Here is a 19,524-nt window from a genome sequence, read left to right as displayed (position 1 = left end):
AACAATACCAACACCCAGATGAGAGGGTGGAATTCTCAGGCCTTCAGGAAGACTAACAATGTATAAAAATAAAATGTGCTTGAAACAAATTGCATTGTGAATGCCAAATACTTTCTGGGCACTTAGAATATTTGTCCTACAGTTCAGTTTTTGGAACACTGGGTTGTTCTAAGACACAGGGTTCTTTATTTTCCATGAGAATAATGAAAAAGGGAAAGGAGCAGAAACAAAGGGGGTAGGGAGAATCCCTTCCCTACAGAAACATTTGATAGCGGACAGAATAAGGTGGCCTGGTTCACCATCTGTAAATAGCTATTCTAGATAGTGCAACTACCTCTCTCTATTTCAGGGTTTTACATCCTTATATTCAGCTGAGAGCTGAAAGCATTTTTAAAATATTGCATCAATATTCAACACACATAAAATTTCTTATTATTACTAAAACAATACATCACAATTATTTGTACAGCTCTATTGAGTAATAATTTTACTAGCATATGTCCACTATATGAATTAGGTTTTATTTTAACTATTTCATACATGTATACAATTTAACTGATCATACTTGCTTTTTTTTCTTTTTCCATTGGTGGGTACTGAACATAGTACTTTAAGCTCTCTATCCTATTATTTTTCTCCTATTTATTCTGAATCACGGTGTCACTAAGTTGCCCAGTTCGGCCATGAAGCCCCTCTATCCAAGACAACCCTTATACTTCTAATCTTCCTTCTTCAGACTCACATGTAGATATATTACAGGACACTAGCAGGCCCAACTGATTGTACTGATGATGTACTTGGCATCATCAGCAACAGGGATCTGATGTGAAGTATACAGTATATGAGGAACTTGAATATCAATAGATATGGCAATCTACTAGGGCTTAGAAACCATTCCCCATAGACAGGAGGAGTTGACTGTGCTACATAATCATCTATTCTTGTGTGGAAATCTCTAGAAGTATGATTGGTAGTCATAGTTTTTTGAAAATAGACTAGTCACAATGCTCCTGTCCTGTCTCCAGTCACCACACGCCCACATAAGGTTGTATACTAGACATAGCCTTGTCCAGCATTTTCATTTCACTGGTTTTGAACTTACCAAGTAACAGCCCTACACTGACATGCTCATCCTCCCTCTCCCTTTTTGAATGGTTTTGCTGAGCCCAGAGTTAGTCACTCATCAGAAACATTAAAAACAATTCCTAAGCATGTGATGGGGATACTGTTTTATCTTTAAAAAATAATTAATAGGCTTTCTGAGTTGTTTTTGTGTCTAACAGGCCCTTCAAAGAAACTTAAAGGGACACAAATAGTAACACACCCTGGCCCATACTGTTTAAGTGATATAAGTTTGCTGTTTCAATAACAAATGCTCTGCCAAGAAGGGTTCCTATTCCCCATTTTCCAAATATGCAATGCATAGAAAAGCATTACTTTGAACTGAGAGCATCCAGGAGTGTGTACACCTCTACATGTTGCAAAGAGAGATCCCTACGCAAATATAGAGTTTCCCCAACAAAAGTCCCTTGCTTTCTTTGCTACAAGTAATAGAATATATTTCACTCTCATTGCAGAGTTGTGCTTATCAGCCTGTGCTCACAAGTGATCCAACCATTGTGTTCTGTCACCATGTACCTACTTCATCTAATATCCTGTTACATTGTTTTTGTTCCTAGTGTTCCAATGACATTTGCTTCAGAGCAGCAAACAGCCCAACCATGCAGAATCCCTGGTAAGTAATGTGTCTCACAAATATTTACTAATGCATTCAATATTTAAGACCTAATTAAATATCTGTTTTATACCAAGTACTCAAAGTCAAGACAAAAAAGACCCATCCCTATGTTTCAGAATAATAAACTCCAGTAGGAGAGAGAATAACCTTAAACACAGGAAAATAGATGATTGCCAATGTCTCAAAACAAAGTAACAAACTAGAGAGGAATGAGATTAATTATAAAGACATTTCTGAGGAATGAGCTTTGGAACCAAATGAGTCAGAAGTCAATCTGAGGGGGGGGGCGGTGTGAACTGTGAAATGCTTCCAGGAGGTCAGGTCAGACTATCGCTCTATCTCTTGCATGCAAGAACACTGTATTCTTTGGTCCCCTAATGATGGTGCTGCAGCAAAACAATAAAAACAAACAAAAAACTCACTTCATTTTCATTTCCTTACTTGTGTGGTAATTCAGGGCATCCTTCAACAGGAGCCACTGAAGACTTCACTGGAGCTAGGAGACTCTTAGCATCCTGACGAGTTAGCAGGCGAGGGGTATTTTGCTCCCAGTAGATTCCATTGATTAAACAAGTTGTATATGGTGCAATCTGTGAAGCATATTCCATGTCCAACAAAACAGGATGCAGGATATGTTAATAACTTGCACTGAAAGAACATTGTATTAGAATCAAGCCCACTAGAGATCATCCGTGGTGCTTCTGTGGAACTACTTTGCTGTCCGAGTCAACTGCCATCTTCTGAGGAAAAGATAATATTCACCCACCTTTCACTGTAGAATTACTCCATGATAAGATTCAAATATAATAAAAACATTCATATTTTATTCTATAATATATTGCATAGCTGGGGAAAATAAAATAGCAAAGAATCAAGTGACCCAAAACTCTTATTTCCAGTTTCAATACCATAGAGCACAATTCTAATAATACTCAACTTCTCTGAACTCTTTTGCTCTTACCTGCCAGATGGGGATACCAGTCCTCAAAAGAATGCTTGAGGATTAATCGGATAACCTCTCTGGGGAACTGCTTACACACATACATGTACATGTAGCAAGTGGGTCACCATCAGTTTCAGTACGTTTCTGTATCTCATAACTAATATATATGGTTCAGGATTAAAATTAAGGGCAGATTACCAATTAGGGGCTCATCATTAGGAAGACTATCCCACTCTTTATATAGTATTCCTTATTGCCTATAGCTCTTTGTCTAGCAGAGTGGTCATCCCAGAAATCATATATATATATATATATATATATATATATATATATATATATACAAGTAACACTAAATGAGCAGGTTGTATTTACATATTTAGTCCCACACACACACAATTTATGTATGTATATATACATATATACATTTATGTACACATATACAAATACACACATTCATATATAGAGAGAAAGAAAGAGAGACAGAGACAAAGGGAGATATGAAAAAGAGGTCATGAGTTTGATCAGATCACAGTGCATGGTAGGGAAGTAAGAGAAAGGCCTACAACAAGAAGTTAAAGTAGAAGCTGGAACACCCTGCTGCCAATCTAAGATTGGCCCCTGTGGTATACACACAGTCCAAGTTTGCGGAGGCAATGAGAAGAACAGTGCCATGCCCCACATCCAATCTTAGGGGCTCTGAGTGTTGTCCTCAGAAAACAAGGATCATTGATATGTCTACAATGCACCCAATAACGAGCCAGCCTACACCAAGACCCTGGTGAAGAACTGTACTACGCTTATCAACCACACTGTACCAACTACTGGTATGAGTCCCACTGGGCATTGACCACACTGTACCAAGTATTGGTACAAGTCCCACTGGGCACTGCCCCTGGCCACAAGAAGGGGAGCAAGCTGACCCCTGAGGAGGAATAAATATGAAACAAAAATGATCAAAGAAAATTTAAAAGAAATACGATGAAAGGAAAAAGAATGCCAAAACCAGCAGTCTTCTGAAAGAGCAGCTCCAGCAGGGCAAGCATCTTGCCTGTATAACCACAGGACCCACCAGTGTGGCAAAGCAGAAGGTTCTGTGCTAGGAGGCAAGGCTCTGGAGTTCTATCTAAGGGAGACCAAAGCTCAAAAAGGCAAATAAGCCATCACTCTTAGCCCATGTAATAAAGGTATTTATTGTTTGATAAAAGAAAATATTTCTAAAACGAAGAGATGAAGTGTACTAAATTTAAAACTATTTTCAACCTAAATTGTTTTTATATACCTTTTGTGCCTTAAGTATCTCGAGGCATTCCCACATGGAAAGGAAGAGTTTTGTCTGTAACACACCCTAAAATAGCAAAATTTTATACCAGAATCTAAAGGTACTACATTGCAGAAGCACATTTAAAATTATTTAAAGCATTTCTTTTCACAATGTGTGTATGCATTTTGAGATATGTTTGGTTTCTAGCTTGTTGGCTTGTTTTGAGGAGAGCTGTTACATGACTGATTGTATTTCTTAAACCACAAAGCCTCTGTTTCCCCACAAGAGGGATGCAGCTTATAAATCATATTTTGAGCAATATCCAGCTTCGTTTTTATTTTATATGGCTTTTCAGCTGAAGATGTTAAACTTGAGTTCCAAGTGAGACTCTAGAAATTTGAAGTTAATTTGACTTAAGACTTTGGAACTATTGGGGATGAAATGCACATATGCTAAATGGGAGAACATAAGTTTTATGGGGCATAATACTATGGGTGAAATACAGTTGTCCCTTGGACTCCTGCAAAGATTAACCAACAGAGTCTTATGCTCATGGTATTTAGAGGGTAAAAGCTGAGTACCACCATGGTATTAAGAGGAGGGGACTTTGGACAGTGATTAAATTAGATTAGAAAAGAGTGGAGCACCCATGATGAGTCTTCGTGGTTTAGTTAGAAGAGGGAAAGAGAGCACTTGGATAGAGATACACATGACCTCCTACCATAATGTGATGCAGACAATGGCAACCTATGAAAGAGCCTGAACCGTGCTTTGTACTTCAGACCTCCAAAACGGTAAACTAAGGGCGGGCTAGACATTTGCTATAGTAAGAACATGCATGTATCCCCAGACCTACTTCTTTACCTAGGTCTGGTTTTCTAAATGCTGGTGACAAGCCTGCTCTGAAAAAAAAGGTAAACTAATAACTTAATAGCTTCTTTTCTTTCAAACCTCAAGTCTTTTCTTTTAAAGTCAACTAAGATGCCAGCTGAGGTTATGGTTACAATTTTTGGCAACAGAAAGAATAAATCTTTGGCGATGTTGCTCAGTGGTAGAGCACTTGCTCAGATGTGAGAAACACTACTTTCATTTCCAAGTACTGAATAAGAGCCAGTTTTTTCAATGTTAGGACACATTTATGTTAAGATCAAGCCTCAGAGATGTTGCATTTTTTTGCCAACAGTGTTTACTGGTATAGACTAATACAGAAAGCAAGGGTCTCCAGAAACTGGTTTAAAACTAATGAGCATACACAATGTGAAATAGAGAGACTGTGAAGCAATGGACATCCCCACAGAAGCCACCAAAACCACTAAGCAAAGACCACCTCAATCAATTCCAAGTATTAGTAGGAGCCAACTACTACTCCAACACAATAGAACCAAAGGACTCACAGTCAGTCTACCCCAGGACCTGAAGAATCAAGGTACATATTCACAATTTCCCTCTCAGAAAACAGCTTAACTATGGTATCATAGCAACCAAATCAAAGCCAAATACTCACATCTGTATTAAAACGACTTATATAGCGCTCAGGATATTTCTCATACTCTACAGGATCATACACACCATCTGTTTTCCTGACAAGATGATGATGGCGACTTAACACCGTCCCATACACTTTCCTGAGGTCTTACAAAGAAAGAAGAAATTAGTAAAGTGGCAAATGATAACAATTTATGATGATAAAATATTAACACAAAGACTATTACAAACAGCAAAAGATAAGGTTCTCCCTCACCCCTTACCTCCAGTTTTTGAAACTTCTTTTAGTTCATGGGGCTCCACATACTCACAAGGTAGTTCGTTGAAGACTTCTTGGGCTCCCTGCAAATTGTGCGTGAGCAACAGAATCAAACCTCAGTAGGGACATGGTCAACAGATTTCTTGTAAGGATTCACATTTGCACAGTTCCCCTTGCCCAGTCCTATAACCAGGATCACAGCACAGAAGTACAGAGGAGTGTCATGCTGGTAGCTGACAAGCTAGCTTTGGTTTCGGCTGCGTTAGAAGGGACTAGTTCTTCAGAACATCACCAAGAGTTTAGAAAGGTGGGTGTAACAGAATGTGCCTACTTGCTTTTTGATTCACTACAGAAATTGTTTTAAGTGGGAAGACTGTTTACCACAGAAGGAAAAGATCAGGTGCATGCTTTACAATTTAGCATGGACAGAGGTTCTGGTTGTAAAACTTCTGCATTACAGACCTATATTTCAACTACAGTTTTCTCTATGAGATTACAAATGCAGCCTCAATGCCACTCCAGGGTGAAGCATTAATTCCATTCTTAATCTTCCTTAGTGTGCTGGCTGGTCTTATGTCAACCTGACACACAATTAGGACTATCTGAAAGGAGGGAACCTCAATTGAGAAGATGCCTCCTTAAGATTCAGTTGTAAGGCATTTTTTAACTAATTTGATGGGGGAGGGCCCCGCCCTTTGTGGTTGTGTCCATTATGAGCAGGTGGTCCTGGGTTCTATAAGAAAGCAGGCTGAGCAAGCCAGGGCAAGCAAGCCAGTAAGCAGCTCCCCTTCATGGCCTCTGCATCAGTTCTTGCCTCCAGGTTTCTGTCTTCATTTTCTCTGATGATGAATGGTGATGTGGGAGTTTAAGCCAAATAAATTCTTTTTCTCTCTGATCTGCTTTTGGTCACAGGAAGGAAAGGGTTTATTTTGCTTATACTTCTACAGCACTGTTCATTACTGGAGGAAGTCAGGACAGGAACTCAAACAGGACAGAATACTGGAGACAGGAGCTGATGCAGAGACCATAGAGGGGTGCTACTTACTGGGTGGCTTCCCCTGGCTTGCTTAGCCTGCTTTCTTGTAGAACACAGGACAGCCAGCCCAGGGATGGAAACACCCACAATGGACTGCTTCACTCCCACCATCAACAAATGCCTTATTGTCACAGCAATAGAAACCCTAAGACACTTAGTTACTAGCAAGATTCCAAACAGTTAATGAAGAAACAACCCATCACCTGAAGGGAGGTGCTTCATATCATTAATAAGCAGTTATCAAAGGAAGGAAACGTAGAAGGAAGAATAAGGGGAAGGAAGATGGAAAGGGACACTTCAAGCCTCTGATACAGTGGTTCTCAACCTTTCCAATGCTGTGACTGATGAGGGAGATCAATGTAATATGAAAATTAATATATTTATTTACCAGAGAAAGAACTTACACACAAGCTGGATGATCATAAGCATGGCAGGCTTCCAAGAAAGAAAGAGAGGTTTTTCTTTCTCTTTCTTTAAATATCTCACCTGTGCTCACCCCCCTGTCCCCGCCCCTTTTGGGCATGGACAGTGTTGTGAGTTCACCCCTACATGTTACCCTTTAATACAGTTCCTTATGTTGTGCTGACCCACAACCATAGAATTATTTTCATTACTGCTTCACAAGTGTATTTTTGCTACTGTTATGAATTGTAATATAAATATTGAAATTCAGGATGCCTGATATGTGAACACTGAAAACGTTGCTCAGCCACCAAAGGGGGCATGACCCACAGGTTGAGAACCACTGCTCAAATAGATGATATCAGCTAAAAGAAAAGAAAATGTTTGAGCTACTGTTGTTCTTTGCTACAGTAAAAACATGACAACAACAACAACAAAAAACACTTCAAACTGAATGATCATTCATTCTGTTTGAAATGCCCACGTAATGTCCAGCTTTTCAGATTGCTTGACAGAGAGGACAGGTGGGACTACCTTGGATACGTTGCCAGTCCCCGTGAACACAAAGGTTAAGGGTCCTATTGACTTTGGCATTAAACCCAGAGATATTTCATAGCCTGCGTCACGGACAGCCTGCACGGCCTGACTGCTGTTCCTGTAGTTGTGAGCCATGCCAAGATGCTGGAAGCAAGCACACACAATCCACGTCAATCCACCAGCTCAAACGCCTTTCTGTGCTGAAAATCTGACATGTTTCCAATAAACACATAAAATCTCTCACCATAAAAGGTGTATGATGTCCCAAAGCAAGGAGCCTTAAACCCATTCCATGTAAAATATTGATCATTCCTGTCACAGAACCAGATCAATAAAAAGACCATTAATTGAGTGGAGTTGAATAACAATACACAAAATAAATTCCGTTCATAGGCATTTATTTACCAGAGGAAATGATACATTTTTCTCTTTGTCCATTTTAAACCTGCTATGTACCCTAAGGAAGCAAAGACCATAGTATTTCAGATTCAGAAGGTACCTCAAGATATCTTGTCTATATCCTCTACTTTCTACTATCAAATACACTCACCCATCTACATCCTTGCCTGTTTTCTCCTAACATTGGTCCTGGTAAGATGGAAGAAAATACCTCTTCTCATCAAAGGTTAATCTCTCCCCCTGTCTGCAGTTCCCAACCTGTCCTAGCCTTCATACCAAGAAAGTCATCCTTGAATCACCCACCTCATAGTTCTCTGTAGGTTCATTCATACCAGTATCTAAAGATACTCCCATCTCTCATCCCAAAGTTAAGCAAACAAAGAAAACCAAAGTCGACATTGGCCTAGGAATTCTAGCAGATATTTAGTGGCCTATATGACTAAACTTGATGGAATTTTCAGATCCTGATTAACTTGTCAGAATTATCTGGCAGAGTAGACTGTTTCATATATTGACACTCATTTCCCCTCAGTCTCCCTGACTTGAATGTATCCTTCCTTCATCCTTCCCTTCCTGTCTCACTATATAGCCTAGGCTACTCTTGAACTCATTATGTAGCTCAGGCCAGCCTCAAATTCTGGAGTCTCCCGTCTCAGCCTCAAATAGTAGGACTGCAAACAGGTACAGCCATACCAAAGGTCAGAATCAATCTTACTTTCTTTAAGCACCTCTCAGTGTATATTAGCACCTTCAGGATTCTCTTTGGGGCTCCATTCTCTTCATACCTTCCTTTTCTCTTAGATAATTTCACACATCCTAAATTTAAGTATTTTCTGTATATGGATAATCCCCAAGTCTGCACTTCCAGTATGGATTATTATTTTGATTTCTAGAGGTTGCCAATCATCCTTCCTATGCCTTAAGTGGGGTGTCATCAGACATCTAAAACTCAGCATGCCCATAGCAATGACCTCATTATCTATTCTCCCTTTGTTTATGGAACTACAGTCTTTCATGCCTTTCCAGAACCTCTGCCATACATATAATTCTACCCAGGTTTCTTTTATCTTTTCGTTGAAGTCAACTTTTAAAAATGAATTGCTTATATGCAATAAAATGCAATTCAAAGGGTATAGTTTAATAACTATTAACAAATAGTCACACCCATGCATCACAGATCTAAGATGTGAATTGTTGCTACTATCTATATAAATTAGATTCTTTTGTTCTATGTAAGTGAAGTTATAAGCATATACACTATTGTTTTTTCATTTCATCTAGCATATTTTTAGATTTGTATCAATGCTTTTGTCTTTTTGTTGCTGAGGTTTCCCATTTTATGATTTATACCACAATCTGTTTATCTATTTCTCTCTTAATGGACATTTGTATTATTTCCAGAATATTACAGTTTTCTATAAAAACTTGTTTTTGTGGAACATATACACAATATGCTACATTACATTACACATATACAGTATGTATATGTGTCTACTTTAACTGGAGTGATACATAGGGTAATAATGCTTTCCTCGTTCCCTGTCTAACCAGAACTCCAATGCTCAAAACAATATAGGCTATCGCCACTGCCCTCGTCTGCATCCTCTTGAAGATAAGATGCTATTGACGAAGACACCATACACTTCAGACAAAGGACTTGAAGGAATTAAGCTGGAACTGGCCTGGAAACTTCTTTCCTGAGGACTGGTTCTGATAGTATGGGAAGGTGCTATGCAAGCTTCCAAGAGAGAAAAGCAGTCAATAGTCCTACCAGCTACAGAGTCTACAAACTACAACAATGAATGGCCCAGCAATGAGCTCCCAATGGTGCAATAATTCATTTTTATATTAGGAATAACCAACTTGCTTTAGGCCTGCTCAATAGGAGGGAATGTGTGCTATCACTGTAAAACTAGCCAACTACCCATGGCAGGAAAGTTCACAGACCTTAGAAAAGACCCTACAAATGACACTTTCTAAAACTAATATAACTTCTAACTATGTTCTAAATACTTTGACTTAACCTCACTAATAGTAACTCTCACCCCTCATCAAAGAAACTTTTTTTCAGTAGAGAGAGATTATTATGGAGATCCACAGTTGACCAAAATGCAGAAAGTAAGTTACCCAGCTTTAACTGACACATCTGCAGAATAATCCCTACACCTGAGGCTCAAGGAAAATTGTAGAAGAATGGCAGAAAATTTATAAAAGCCAGAGGGACAGGTTACCTGCTGCTAAATAGTGTCTTCTAGACGTAACAGGAAAGTTGTACTCATGAAGTATCGATCATATGGTTGTTTAAACAATACCTGCAGAGTGGCATGCACCAGGTGACATGCCAATGTGTATGAGAAAAACTTCATAAGGTCCCACCGCTAGATGAAGAACTACAGGAAACTAATGAATGCTGAGAGAAGGAGAATAAGTTTTCTCCAGGAATGAGCTCCCTGATAGGTTATCCAATCCCAAGTGGTCAGCCCTAAATGTCATACATACACGCAACTCTAAATTGACTCAGCAGGGTGTGTGCACATGTGTAACCATAATAATTTAAGAAAAGGTCATGAATTTGAGAGGAGTGTGAGAAACATAGAAGGGGTTGGAGAAAGAGGAAGAGGTAGAAATGATGGAAATACAGTACCCTTGAATGAAATTCACAAAAAATTTAAAACATTAAAGTTGTTTTTGAGTCTCACTATGTAGCCCACACTGGCCTCATATTTAGAGCAATCCTCCTGCCTCAAGCTTCTGAGTGCTAGTCCACCATTTTGTCAAGCTCACTAGCCTTAGTACATTTGTTGTTCTTTCAATGTTTGCAGAGGAGATTGTATTCTCTCTTATATTTCTTCTCTCAGCATAACGCCATCTTCCTCTTTTTCTTAGTCTATCTAGATGTTTTTTCAATTTTATTAATAGAATGACATTACACATGCCTAACCTTCTCTCCTCCTTACTTGCTTAAATAGGTTTTAATCATCCATCAAGTCCCAGCTTCAGATGCACTATCTCAAGGGCAACACCCCCAAACAGCTAGTTCCAGCTCCATGCCCTTTCTCTAGCAAGTAGCACTGACAATACTTGTGGGTTACCTTGCCTCCATAATTTTTTAAAGAATAAAGACCACATCCTATTCACAGACATGATGTTATTTCTGCATCAATCAGAATATTTCTGATGTGCTCATTTTCTCTAGAGACACAGAACATTCACCTGGGTAAGTCCCAAATGACTAGGAACAGTAGTCAACAGGGCTTACCCCTCACTTGGTCAAGAAGTTTCCCTTGCCAGCAACCCAGATTTTCTATTTATGGTGTCCCATTACCAAACCCAGTTTTGTTTCTCCAACAGGACCATTTAAAAACTAGAACCTATTCCTAAGTATTAACCTTTTGCCTTCTTCCTTTTTCTTTTCTTTGTGTTTTTGTCTTACCAGTAAACATAGGAAAGAGAAAACACACTTGCCATGCTGAGACACACTTAGAAGGTGACACAGAACCTTGACATACCTACCTGCCACACCAGCCCACTGTCCAAAAGCCACTATCCGAGACCCTCTGTGGTCCACCATTTTCTCATAATCAATTAATCGGATTTCCTGAAGAAATGGAAAGAAAAAACTGTTGCAACCAGGTAAATTCAGCTCAAACTCAATGAATAAGCCACATATAAAGAAGTAAAATTTTGTATTTTTTCCCTCTTAGAAAATTCATGTTGACCTACTAACCCATTACCATTAAATATTTTGAAAATGCTTGGTCACAAACCTTCTGTAATTAGATCTAAAGGAATGAACTTTGTGTTAAAAACATTCTTTGAAGTGGGTCAAAGGTTTCCTTTAAGTTACCATCTCCCCCAACCTGCCCAAAACCCTTTGAAATATACCTATGTCCCTCCTTATCATCAGTCTTCTGGTTCCAAAGAAAACACATCCTTCCTAAGATGAATCCCTGTGTGTGAGCAAATCCTGACTCATTCCAAGTCCTTCCCAGTCAGTCTTCTTGAACTATCTCCTCCTTACATATTCTTCCTGTATATGGCTCCTCAGTCATTTAACTATCTCTTTTAGCTAAAAAAAAATAGCAAAGATATGTCAACACACACTCTCTCTCTCTCTCTCTCTCTCTCTCTCTCTCTCTCCTCTCCATTTTAATCCCTCTTTTTCTCCTTCCTCTTTCTATCTTTACATTTCTTCATCTTCTTCATCTTTGCCAAACACAAATTCTTTCTCTTTCTTCACAGACTTTCCCTCTCTCAGGAAAGTCTCATTAGTGTAATTCTTAAAAGTTATATTATACTTATACAATACTTTTATCTTTTTAAAAACCATAGAAATTAGGGGCCTGGGGTACACTGCTAAGCATACAAAGAGTACTTGCTTAGCATGTGCAAGGTTATGAGTTGCAATGCCAGTACTGGGAGGAAACTGTGTAATTTCAAATCAAGTTTACAAATACAATGTTATTTAACATATATCTAACTCTGAATGACTGGTTAGCATGCTGCCCAAAAACCATCCTACTGGTTCTGTTTTTATTAATTTTCTGATGAAGACCAAAAGTTTATATAACAAAATATGTCTGAAGTGCTCTATAAAAGAGTTTATTTGCTTTAGAGTGGTTTTGTAATTAATAGAAACAAATCCTATTACCCCACATAAAATCCATTTCCTCCATTGCTCATATTGTTGGTAAATTCAACCTGTTTCTATTCTCAGATTCTATATCAAGTGTTCTACCATCCTTACTGAAAGTCATGGGCTTTGGCTATGGTCTGTATCTCCACTCACTTCCCACATTCATCCAGCCCCCCCCTAACTACACTCCACCTGGTCCCTCCAGTGCTGGTCCGGAAGAGCTGCTCTTCTAGGTTATAGACTCATGTCCAACATACTATCAGTTTTTCTGACAACTGTCAAAATGCAGACATCTGACAAGCTAAACCCTTCTGTCCCAACATGGCCATCCTTGCTTGCTCTCCTTATAAACAACATGGCCAATCTAGCTTGCTCTCCTCATATAAACACTCTCCCAGTCTATAGTGGCCCTTTTCAGATTCGAAAGCCCATGCCCTAATCACTGCTGATTTACTTCCTCAAATTCTACCTTCCCGTTATTAAAGAATTGTGTAGGATTCACCTGTAAACTGCACTTAGGGTTCCCCAAACATCACAGTATCTACTCTATCACCCAGGGCTAGTAAGTCTCATATATTGCCTATAGTCTAAACTGGCCCTAGACTAAGTCACCTGATTAATGTTGCTTTCTCCTCCCACCTCCAACCTTTATCCACATAACAGGAAGACAAAACACTTTAGAACACCACCTACTCTACCCACCCATTCACAAAGACGCTTGGATCTTTTTGTTTACATGTCTACCTGCTTGGAAGATTCATCACCATCAGACATGGCTTGGTCCTTCGTCTCCTTCAAATATCATTTGCAAATGCCTCCTTTGGGATGAGGCCCTATCAACGGTTGCATTGTCCCCTCTTGGTACCCATGTTCCTTTCTCCTTCAGTACTATATTTACCTCTTTTGCCAATTATCCTTCAGGCTGCCTTCTTTGCCTATCTCTGCCTTCTCCCACTGAATAAGGCACCAAAAACACAAGGGTAGTGGCTATTTTGTATTTTCATTGTGGTGAATTGTGTCAGGAATATTGTAGGCATTCAATACTGATTTCAATCAGTAGGCATTCCCATTTTAAATAGCTACTAATGTTTTCACAGTATTTAAATCTCAAAATATACTTCATCTCGTATGAATAGTAATGAATGTAAAGGCATTCCTAGTCCTGTTCTTGTGCTATAGGGCTGTGTAACCTCAGTTAAGCTACTGTACCTCTCTGAGCCTCACGTAGAAAATAAGCTGTTAGACCCTATCATCTCTGAGCCTCTTTTCAGCTCTGGAATTCCATGTGGTGGTATCTACACAATCGACCTTATAAATTAATAACTTCTTGAGGGGGAAAAACCCACAACTTTTATCCTTCTATTTCAGGATACATTAAACAATGAGGCACATTATTTTATGCATACTCCAAACCTGCACAACCAAGGCTAGATCTTCATTGGGGTACCCTGCCATGGACCATATCTCCTAGTGAAGTGAGTGACAGACCTACTGCTCAATGCCACATTACTGTGCATGAATATTGGTCACAATCACCTGTTTCAGGACTTCATCCAACAAGCTCATATTGGCTTCCTGGGCCTTTATTGTGTGGGAAAAGAAGGCATAAGTCTTCTTGGACATCAATTTTTCCTCTGGAGGTCTTTTTACTCCCAAAATTAGACAAGCTTCTGTGATGTCCTCCTGTAGAATGCCACCAGCCCTGGCATACTCCTGGGGATGCAATTTGAACCAAAAGTTACTCTTCAGATTGCAGCACCCATGCTTTCTCTGATAAAATGTACAAAGGTACAACAACCTTGAGAAGGATGAGGTTTGGTGAATTAGAAGAAATAACAGTATAGCTTCCTTAATAAAGAGTTATCAATCCTGCTTTGCTCTCATGGGAAAAGATTTGGAAAATCTATTATTCATTCATATTTAAGAGCAGATTATACTTTGATCACAAATGGAGACAGAAGAACAGATGTTCAAGGTCATCACTGGCTATCTAGTAAGTTCTAGGTGAGTCTGAACTACAGGAGACCCCTGTCAAAAGGAAAAAATTGTAATTTATTATATGCCAATAGCATGCTAGGATTAAAGACATGCACCACCACCACCCAACCCAAGATCAGCTTTTAATTTGGAATATTGTTAGCTCATGATTAAACAGTATGGGTGTGTGTGTGTGTGTGTTTGTGTGTGTGTGTGTGTGTGTGTGTACTTCTAAACTCTCTCCCCTAAAAGTACCAGTAAAAATAGCAGACGCCAGATTCTGATTTCTACATACTAAAAATAATAGTAAATGAAAGTATCTTAATGAAATAGTAAATCCCAGGTATAAGGCAGGGAAAGTGCATGGTGAGGCTGGGGTAATTCAAAGAAGTGAATTAACTGTTCAAGAAATGCTTGAACATCCTTGAAAAAACTCCCACAACCAAACTTGAGATATGCGGAATACTCAAAACAATGGCTTGAATGAAAAGGTCCATAATCTCAAATAATAATCAAAAGGCCAAAGAGAACAAAGAGAAGCAAATGAACTAGAGAGTGTCACATCAGAAAGGGACGGCTCTGCCAGTTTCTGTGCAAAACCTTGTTCAGGTGAAGATTCCTGGAGGATGCTAACACAGCCTGCTGAAAAGGCAGAGGATAAGAACTTCACAGATCCCAAAACACTGTCCCCCCAATTACACAATAAGGACAAAGGGGAAGATACATTTCTCCACTGGAGAGGTCATCTGGGAACCAGCTTAACCAAGACATCATATATTAATGATGGTGTGGTATCTTGAGTCTTTGATGCAGTACAATGAGATGATGGTACTTGACTGACATTTATGTCCCAAATGTCTAGCCTAAATCTAATCCTGAGGATGCAATCACAAGAGTTCTATTCAGAAGCAGAACCTGCTACAGGTCAGCTTCCTTGCCTCTTCAAAAGAGAATCAATGTCATTAAAATAAAATCAGGAAAGGAGGACATGCCCCAGATCACAACGAAAGACATGGAACAACGGCCTGTAGGAAACTTAGGTAAGCCTCGATTGAGCCAGTGGAGAACTTGAACACAGACCACATGAGAAGCAAGGCAGGCTACCTAATGTCTGCCACCCCAGCATGTGGGAGGTAGATGCATAAGGGACAGAAGTTCAAGATCACTCTCAGCTACACAGGGAATTCAAAGAATCTTGGCTACATGAGAAACTGTCTAAAACAGAACAAAATAAAAAAGCATAGAATTTTGGGGTTCTGTTTCTTGTGTGAAAATAATATAGTGGTTAAGTAAGAAAGCTCTGCCTAGGAGGCGCACATTGAGTGCTAATGTGTTTAGACCATCTGCAACCTGCTTTCAAATGATCCAGGGAAGGAAAAGCGCATATAGATTCCTAAAATTGGAACAAGAATATAACTTCTGTTATGATTGCTTCAAAACGTTAACAGAACGATGAATGCAAAGGGCTATCAAAATAGTTGTTGAAGTACACACACCGTCATAAAGATTCAACTCCACCTGAGGGAGCATTCCCTGGCTGCAAGAATGGCAACTTAGTCTGTTTCTTTCTAGCCCCAGAAATGGAGCTATACCTGAAGGAGATGGACTGCACCTGAAGGAGAGAATTACTGAGACTCAGAAACTTCTGAAAGCAGACCTTTAAACCCTTGGGAGGAGATTATGTGGAATGGAGTGAAAATGATATTTTTAGCAAAGTAATGGAATTAAAGAGGAATGAGCACATTTTGTGTTCTTTCAAATACTTCTGAATTAACCACTGTTGTATTCACAGATATTTAAAATTTAAAGTAGTCACCTTGTCGTGGATGGCCCGTCGATTGGAAGGCTGTATCAAGACCTTGTATCCCAGTTTGGTGATGCCCTTTATGTGTTTGGGAGCCAGAGGCGCCCTGCGCTCCCAGGCGTTCACATCCTCTCTCCGGAGCGCCATCACTGGCTTGTGGTGGAGACCTCTGGAGAGGCGGGCTGTGAGCCTGACCAGTCTCGGTCTCTGCACTCTCAGCATCTTCAAGTCTGCTAGCTGTAAAGGCAAGTTTCAACAGTAGCACAGAGAAGAGCAGAGGGCTCACAGATGAGTTCTGGTCTCCTTAGAAATCTGTTGAGAAGAGAACCAACCCACTTGACAGACACGAGAAGGACAAATCTCTGTCAGTAAATGTGCCTTTACTAAAGGCACATTACTGCCTTTATTTCTGCACTAAGTGTACCTAACTAAAGTCTCTGAAATTGGTCAACCTAACTTCTTAAATGTTTTATTAAACATGTTTCTAGCAGGAAAGCTTAAACATGTTAGTCTATTATACAAAGGCAAAGAGATAATACATATCAGTCTTTACAAACGGGCCCCTGTTTTAATGGTATAAAGCTTGAGATTCCTATAACAGTATACAAGAGTCTTCAACACTCCTGAGATTTTTCTCCATAAGCTTCCTGAATAGAAGTCACTCAGTGTGTTCTGCCCCCTAGTGGCCGAAAGTGAGTTTTTTTTAACCGTCCACAATAAGAAGTATCATCAGCACAAATAAAAATCAAGTATGTATAAACCTTAATACCACACGCTCAGTCGAGTTTGAGTTTGGTGGCATGCCTGTAACTCCAGCACTCAGGAGACTGAAGCAAGAGGGTCGCCATGAGCTCAAAGTGATGTCCCAAAAAAGGGAAGAAAACAAAACAAAAAAAACTTCATGATCATTTTAAACAAAACAAAAAAAAACTTCATGATGATTTTCTAGACCTCATGATCATTTTTCAAGATCTTCACTGTTACTGAATTTAGCAAAAGTACTGTTTCGGCAACTACATTAAGTTAATAAAAACCAACCACTCTATCGCATGGATTTCTTCACCACAGACTCTGGCTTCCCTCTCACAGATCTAACAGGCTTCCTCGCTACACTCAGCCTTCTGGCCTTTGTATGTATAGAAGCATTGCTGCTCTCAAACAGTTCTCACCTCTATTCAAGTATGCACAATTCCACTCATTTAGTAGCCAGAACAAACATATTTCACAAAATAAATATTCTGTGTCCTATGAAAATAAGTTTTATATAGGTTTTTCCTTAGAAATATCTAGGTCCAAAAGTATTTTTTCTTTGTCCATTTCAAATGCTTGTATACACCTTAAAGTCAAATATTGCTGATAATTTTCTAAATCGTTCAAATGTTATTATTCTATCTATGCAAGGTTCACAGTAAATTATGGGGTTTACATATTCTCAAAAAAAAATCTTACCCATTATAGATCTAGAAATTTCCTACTCATTACAGATAGTACCTGGTAAAACTTTTATGTTACGAAGTAACACATTTTGTTTACTTGAGAATTCAAGCTCTAAGGAACATCTTTCTCACAGATGGTAACAGTGACCAAACACTTAAGTACTTGCTATCTATAGATGTAGAGAGCGCTTCACAAAAGGACCATGGGAGAAAGCAAGAAGGAAGCTGTCCAGGAAGAGACAGCTACGCACAACAGAAATCACACAGCAGCATAGCAGTCCAGGCTTTGGTGGGGACAAACTGTTTGATGAGAACAAGAGATAGAATCTGCCAGGTAGGGACCTCCAAATAGTAGTTCTGAGAATGCTCTTGCTGAAGGCCAGGAATTCTAGAAGAGACACTACAGGATGGGAGGAATTGAGAGGAAGTACCTGAACTACCTATGGGTAACCCAATTGGATTGACCAGGCTCTCCCTGCCCCCATGCCTCACCCAAGTCTCTGCAATAAGTCCTTCAAAGGGTGTCAGTGAGGAGGCCTAGGTAATCTATTGAGCCTTGGACAGTAGATCAGTACTCATCCCAAATATACACATGGACTTTGGACTCCCATCCAACAATGTGAGATGCACTCTCACCCTGAACTCTTGGGGGAGGGTCTAGGCCCTGCCCTGGAAGAAATGACAGACTATGGACACCCCTATGGAGGGCCTCACCCTCCCTAGGGAAATGAGGGGATAATGGGGGGGTTGGGGGGAGGGCATGGGAGGAGGGAAGGGAAAGGGAGAGGGACCTGGGACTGACTTGTGAAGCAACCTTGTTTCTAATCTAAATTTAAACTTAAAAATAAAAAAAAAAGTCCTTCAAAGCTCCCAGGGTAGCAGCTGGGAAGCACGCCATTTTCTGGGCCTGTTCTTGCTATACAGAAACAGAGTCCTCTCCATTACTCTAAGCTCCCACCATAACGAACCTTCTAAGGCTCATCTTCTGTGGTATGCATTTTATTCTTAGAATTCAAAACACAAGAGCCTGAAAGCCAATGGCTCGGGGCAGCTTTCATGGCCAGTAAGTTTTGTTGGATGCTATCTCCACACACTAAACTCACCAAGAGCCAAGAGAGGTTCAGCTGAGCATTTCACACATCATACAGATCAACAAACTGGTGTTTATCATTTCAGTAAAGGATTACTAACACTACATGCAGTTTTTGGCTTACTCATTTAATTTTTGTTACTCAAAGAAAAGACATTAAACTCAAGCCCAAGTCCATAACACTATCCCCCAACCATAGGGCCACTTGCAATGTCTCATAAACCTGAACTTCTTTGTTCCTCAATACCACTCCAAAGACAGTGTTTCCTTTGTACATGAATGCACACACATGCCCACACAGCACTTCTTGTATTCACAGGTGACCATGTCATGAGTTTCCCTTTTGGGCCCTAAATGATGGCATGTGCACACGTTATCATTAGTTACTGTCCCTTTTCCCAAGCTCCAGCCCAAGCTTGATTACTAACCAAAGTCACCTTCCAAAATTCAGTGACACCCTCTCCTTTCCTGGTGTTGGATTGGAGATGGCAGTGGACACACATATCATGCAAAGTCATACA

General features: G+C 39.7%; 1 protein-coding gene, 1 non-coding gene and 1 pseudogene across 3 annotated transcripts in view; 2 read left to right on the top strand and 1 right to left on the bottom strand.

Moving 5' to 3' along the window:
- Aass (aminoadipate-semialdehyde synthase) overlaps nucleotides 1-19,524 on the bottom strand; it is a 64,860-nt gene that overhangs the window by 38,182 nt on the left and 7,154 nt on the right. Inside the window, exons 2-9 of one of the 2 annotated variants that reach the window (XM_013119111.3) lie at nucleotides 16,490-16,714; nucleotides 14,233-14,409; nucleotides 11,574-11,658; nucleotides 7,906-7,973; nucleotides 7,659-7,805; nucleotides 5,691-5,769; nucleotides 5,447-5,574; nucleotides 2,180-2,328 (exon numbers count right to left, since the gene is read on the bottom strand). In XM_013119111.3, coding sequence (XP_012974565.1) covers nucleotides 2,180-2,328; nucleotides 5,447-5,574; nucleotides 5,691-5,769; nucleotides 7,659-7,805; nucleotides 7,906-7,973; nucleotides 11,574-11,658; nucleotides 14,233-14,409; nucleotides 16,490-16,699 — 1,043 coding nt within the window. In that variant the 5' untranslated portion in view covers nucleotides 16,700-16,714. The remainder of the gene's footprint in view (nucleotides 1-2,179; nucleotides 2,329-5,446; nucleotides 5,575-5,690; nucleotides 5,770-7,658; nucleotides 7,806-7,905; nucleotides 7,974-11,573; nucleotides 11,659-14,232; nucleotides 14,410-16,489; nucleotides 16,715-19,524) is intronic. The other variant, XM_021231816.2, reaches the window with a different exon arrangement.
- LOC110342431 lies at nucleotides 2,707-3,837 on the top strand (annotated as a pseudogene).
- On the top strand, nucleotides 4,692-4,839 carry LOC121133081. The gene has a single exon (XR_005869823.1). It is a non-coding gene; the product is annotated as a small nucleolar RNA SNORA72 (small nucleolar RNA).

The sequence above is a fragment of the Mesocricetus auratus genome, unplaced genomic scaffold (genome assembly GCF_017639785.1).
Source record: "Mesocricetus auratus isolate SY011 unplaced genomic scaffold, BCM_Maur_2.0 Super-Scaffold_100019, whole genome shotgun sequence".
Taxonomy (NCBI): Eukaryota; Metazoa; Chordata; class Mammalia; order Rodentia; family Cricetidae; genus Mesocricetus; species Mesocricetus auratus.
Note: the sequence above shows the minus strand (reverse complement) of the source record. Positions and strands in the feature narration are given on the sequence as shown.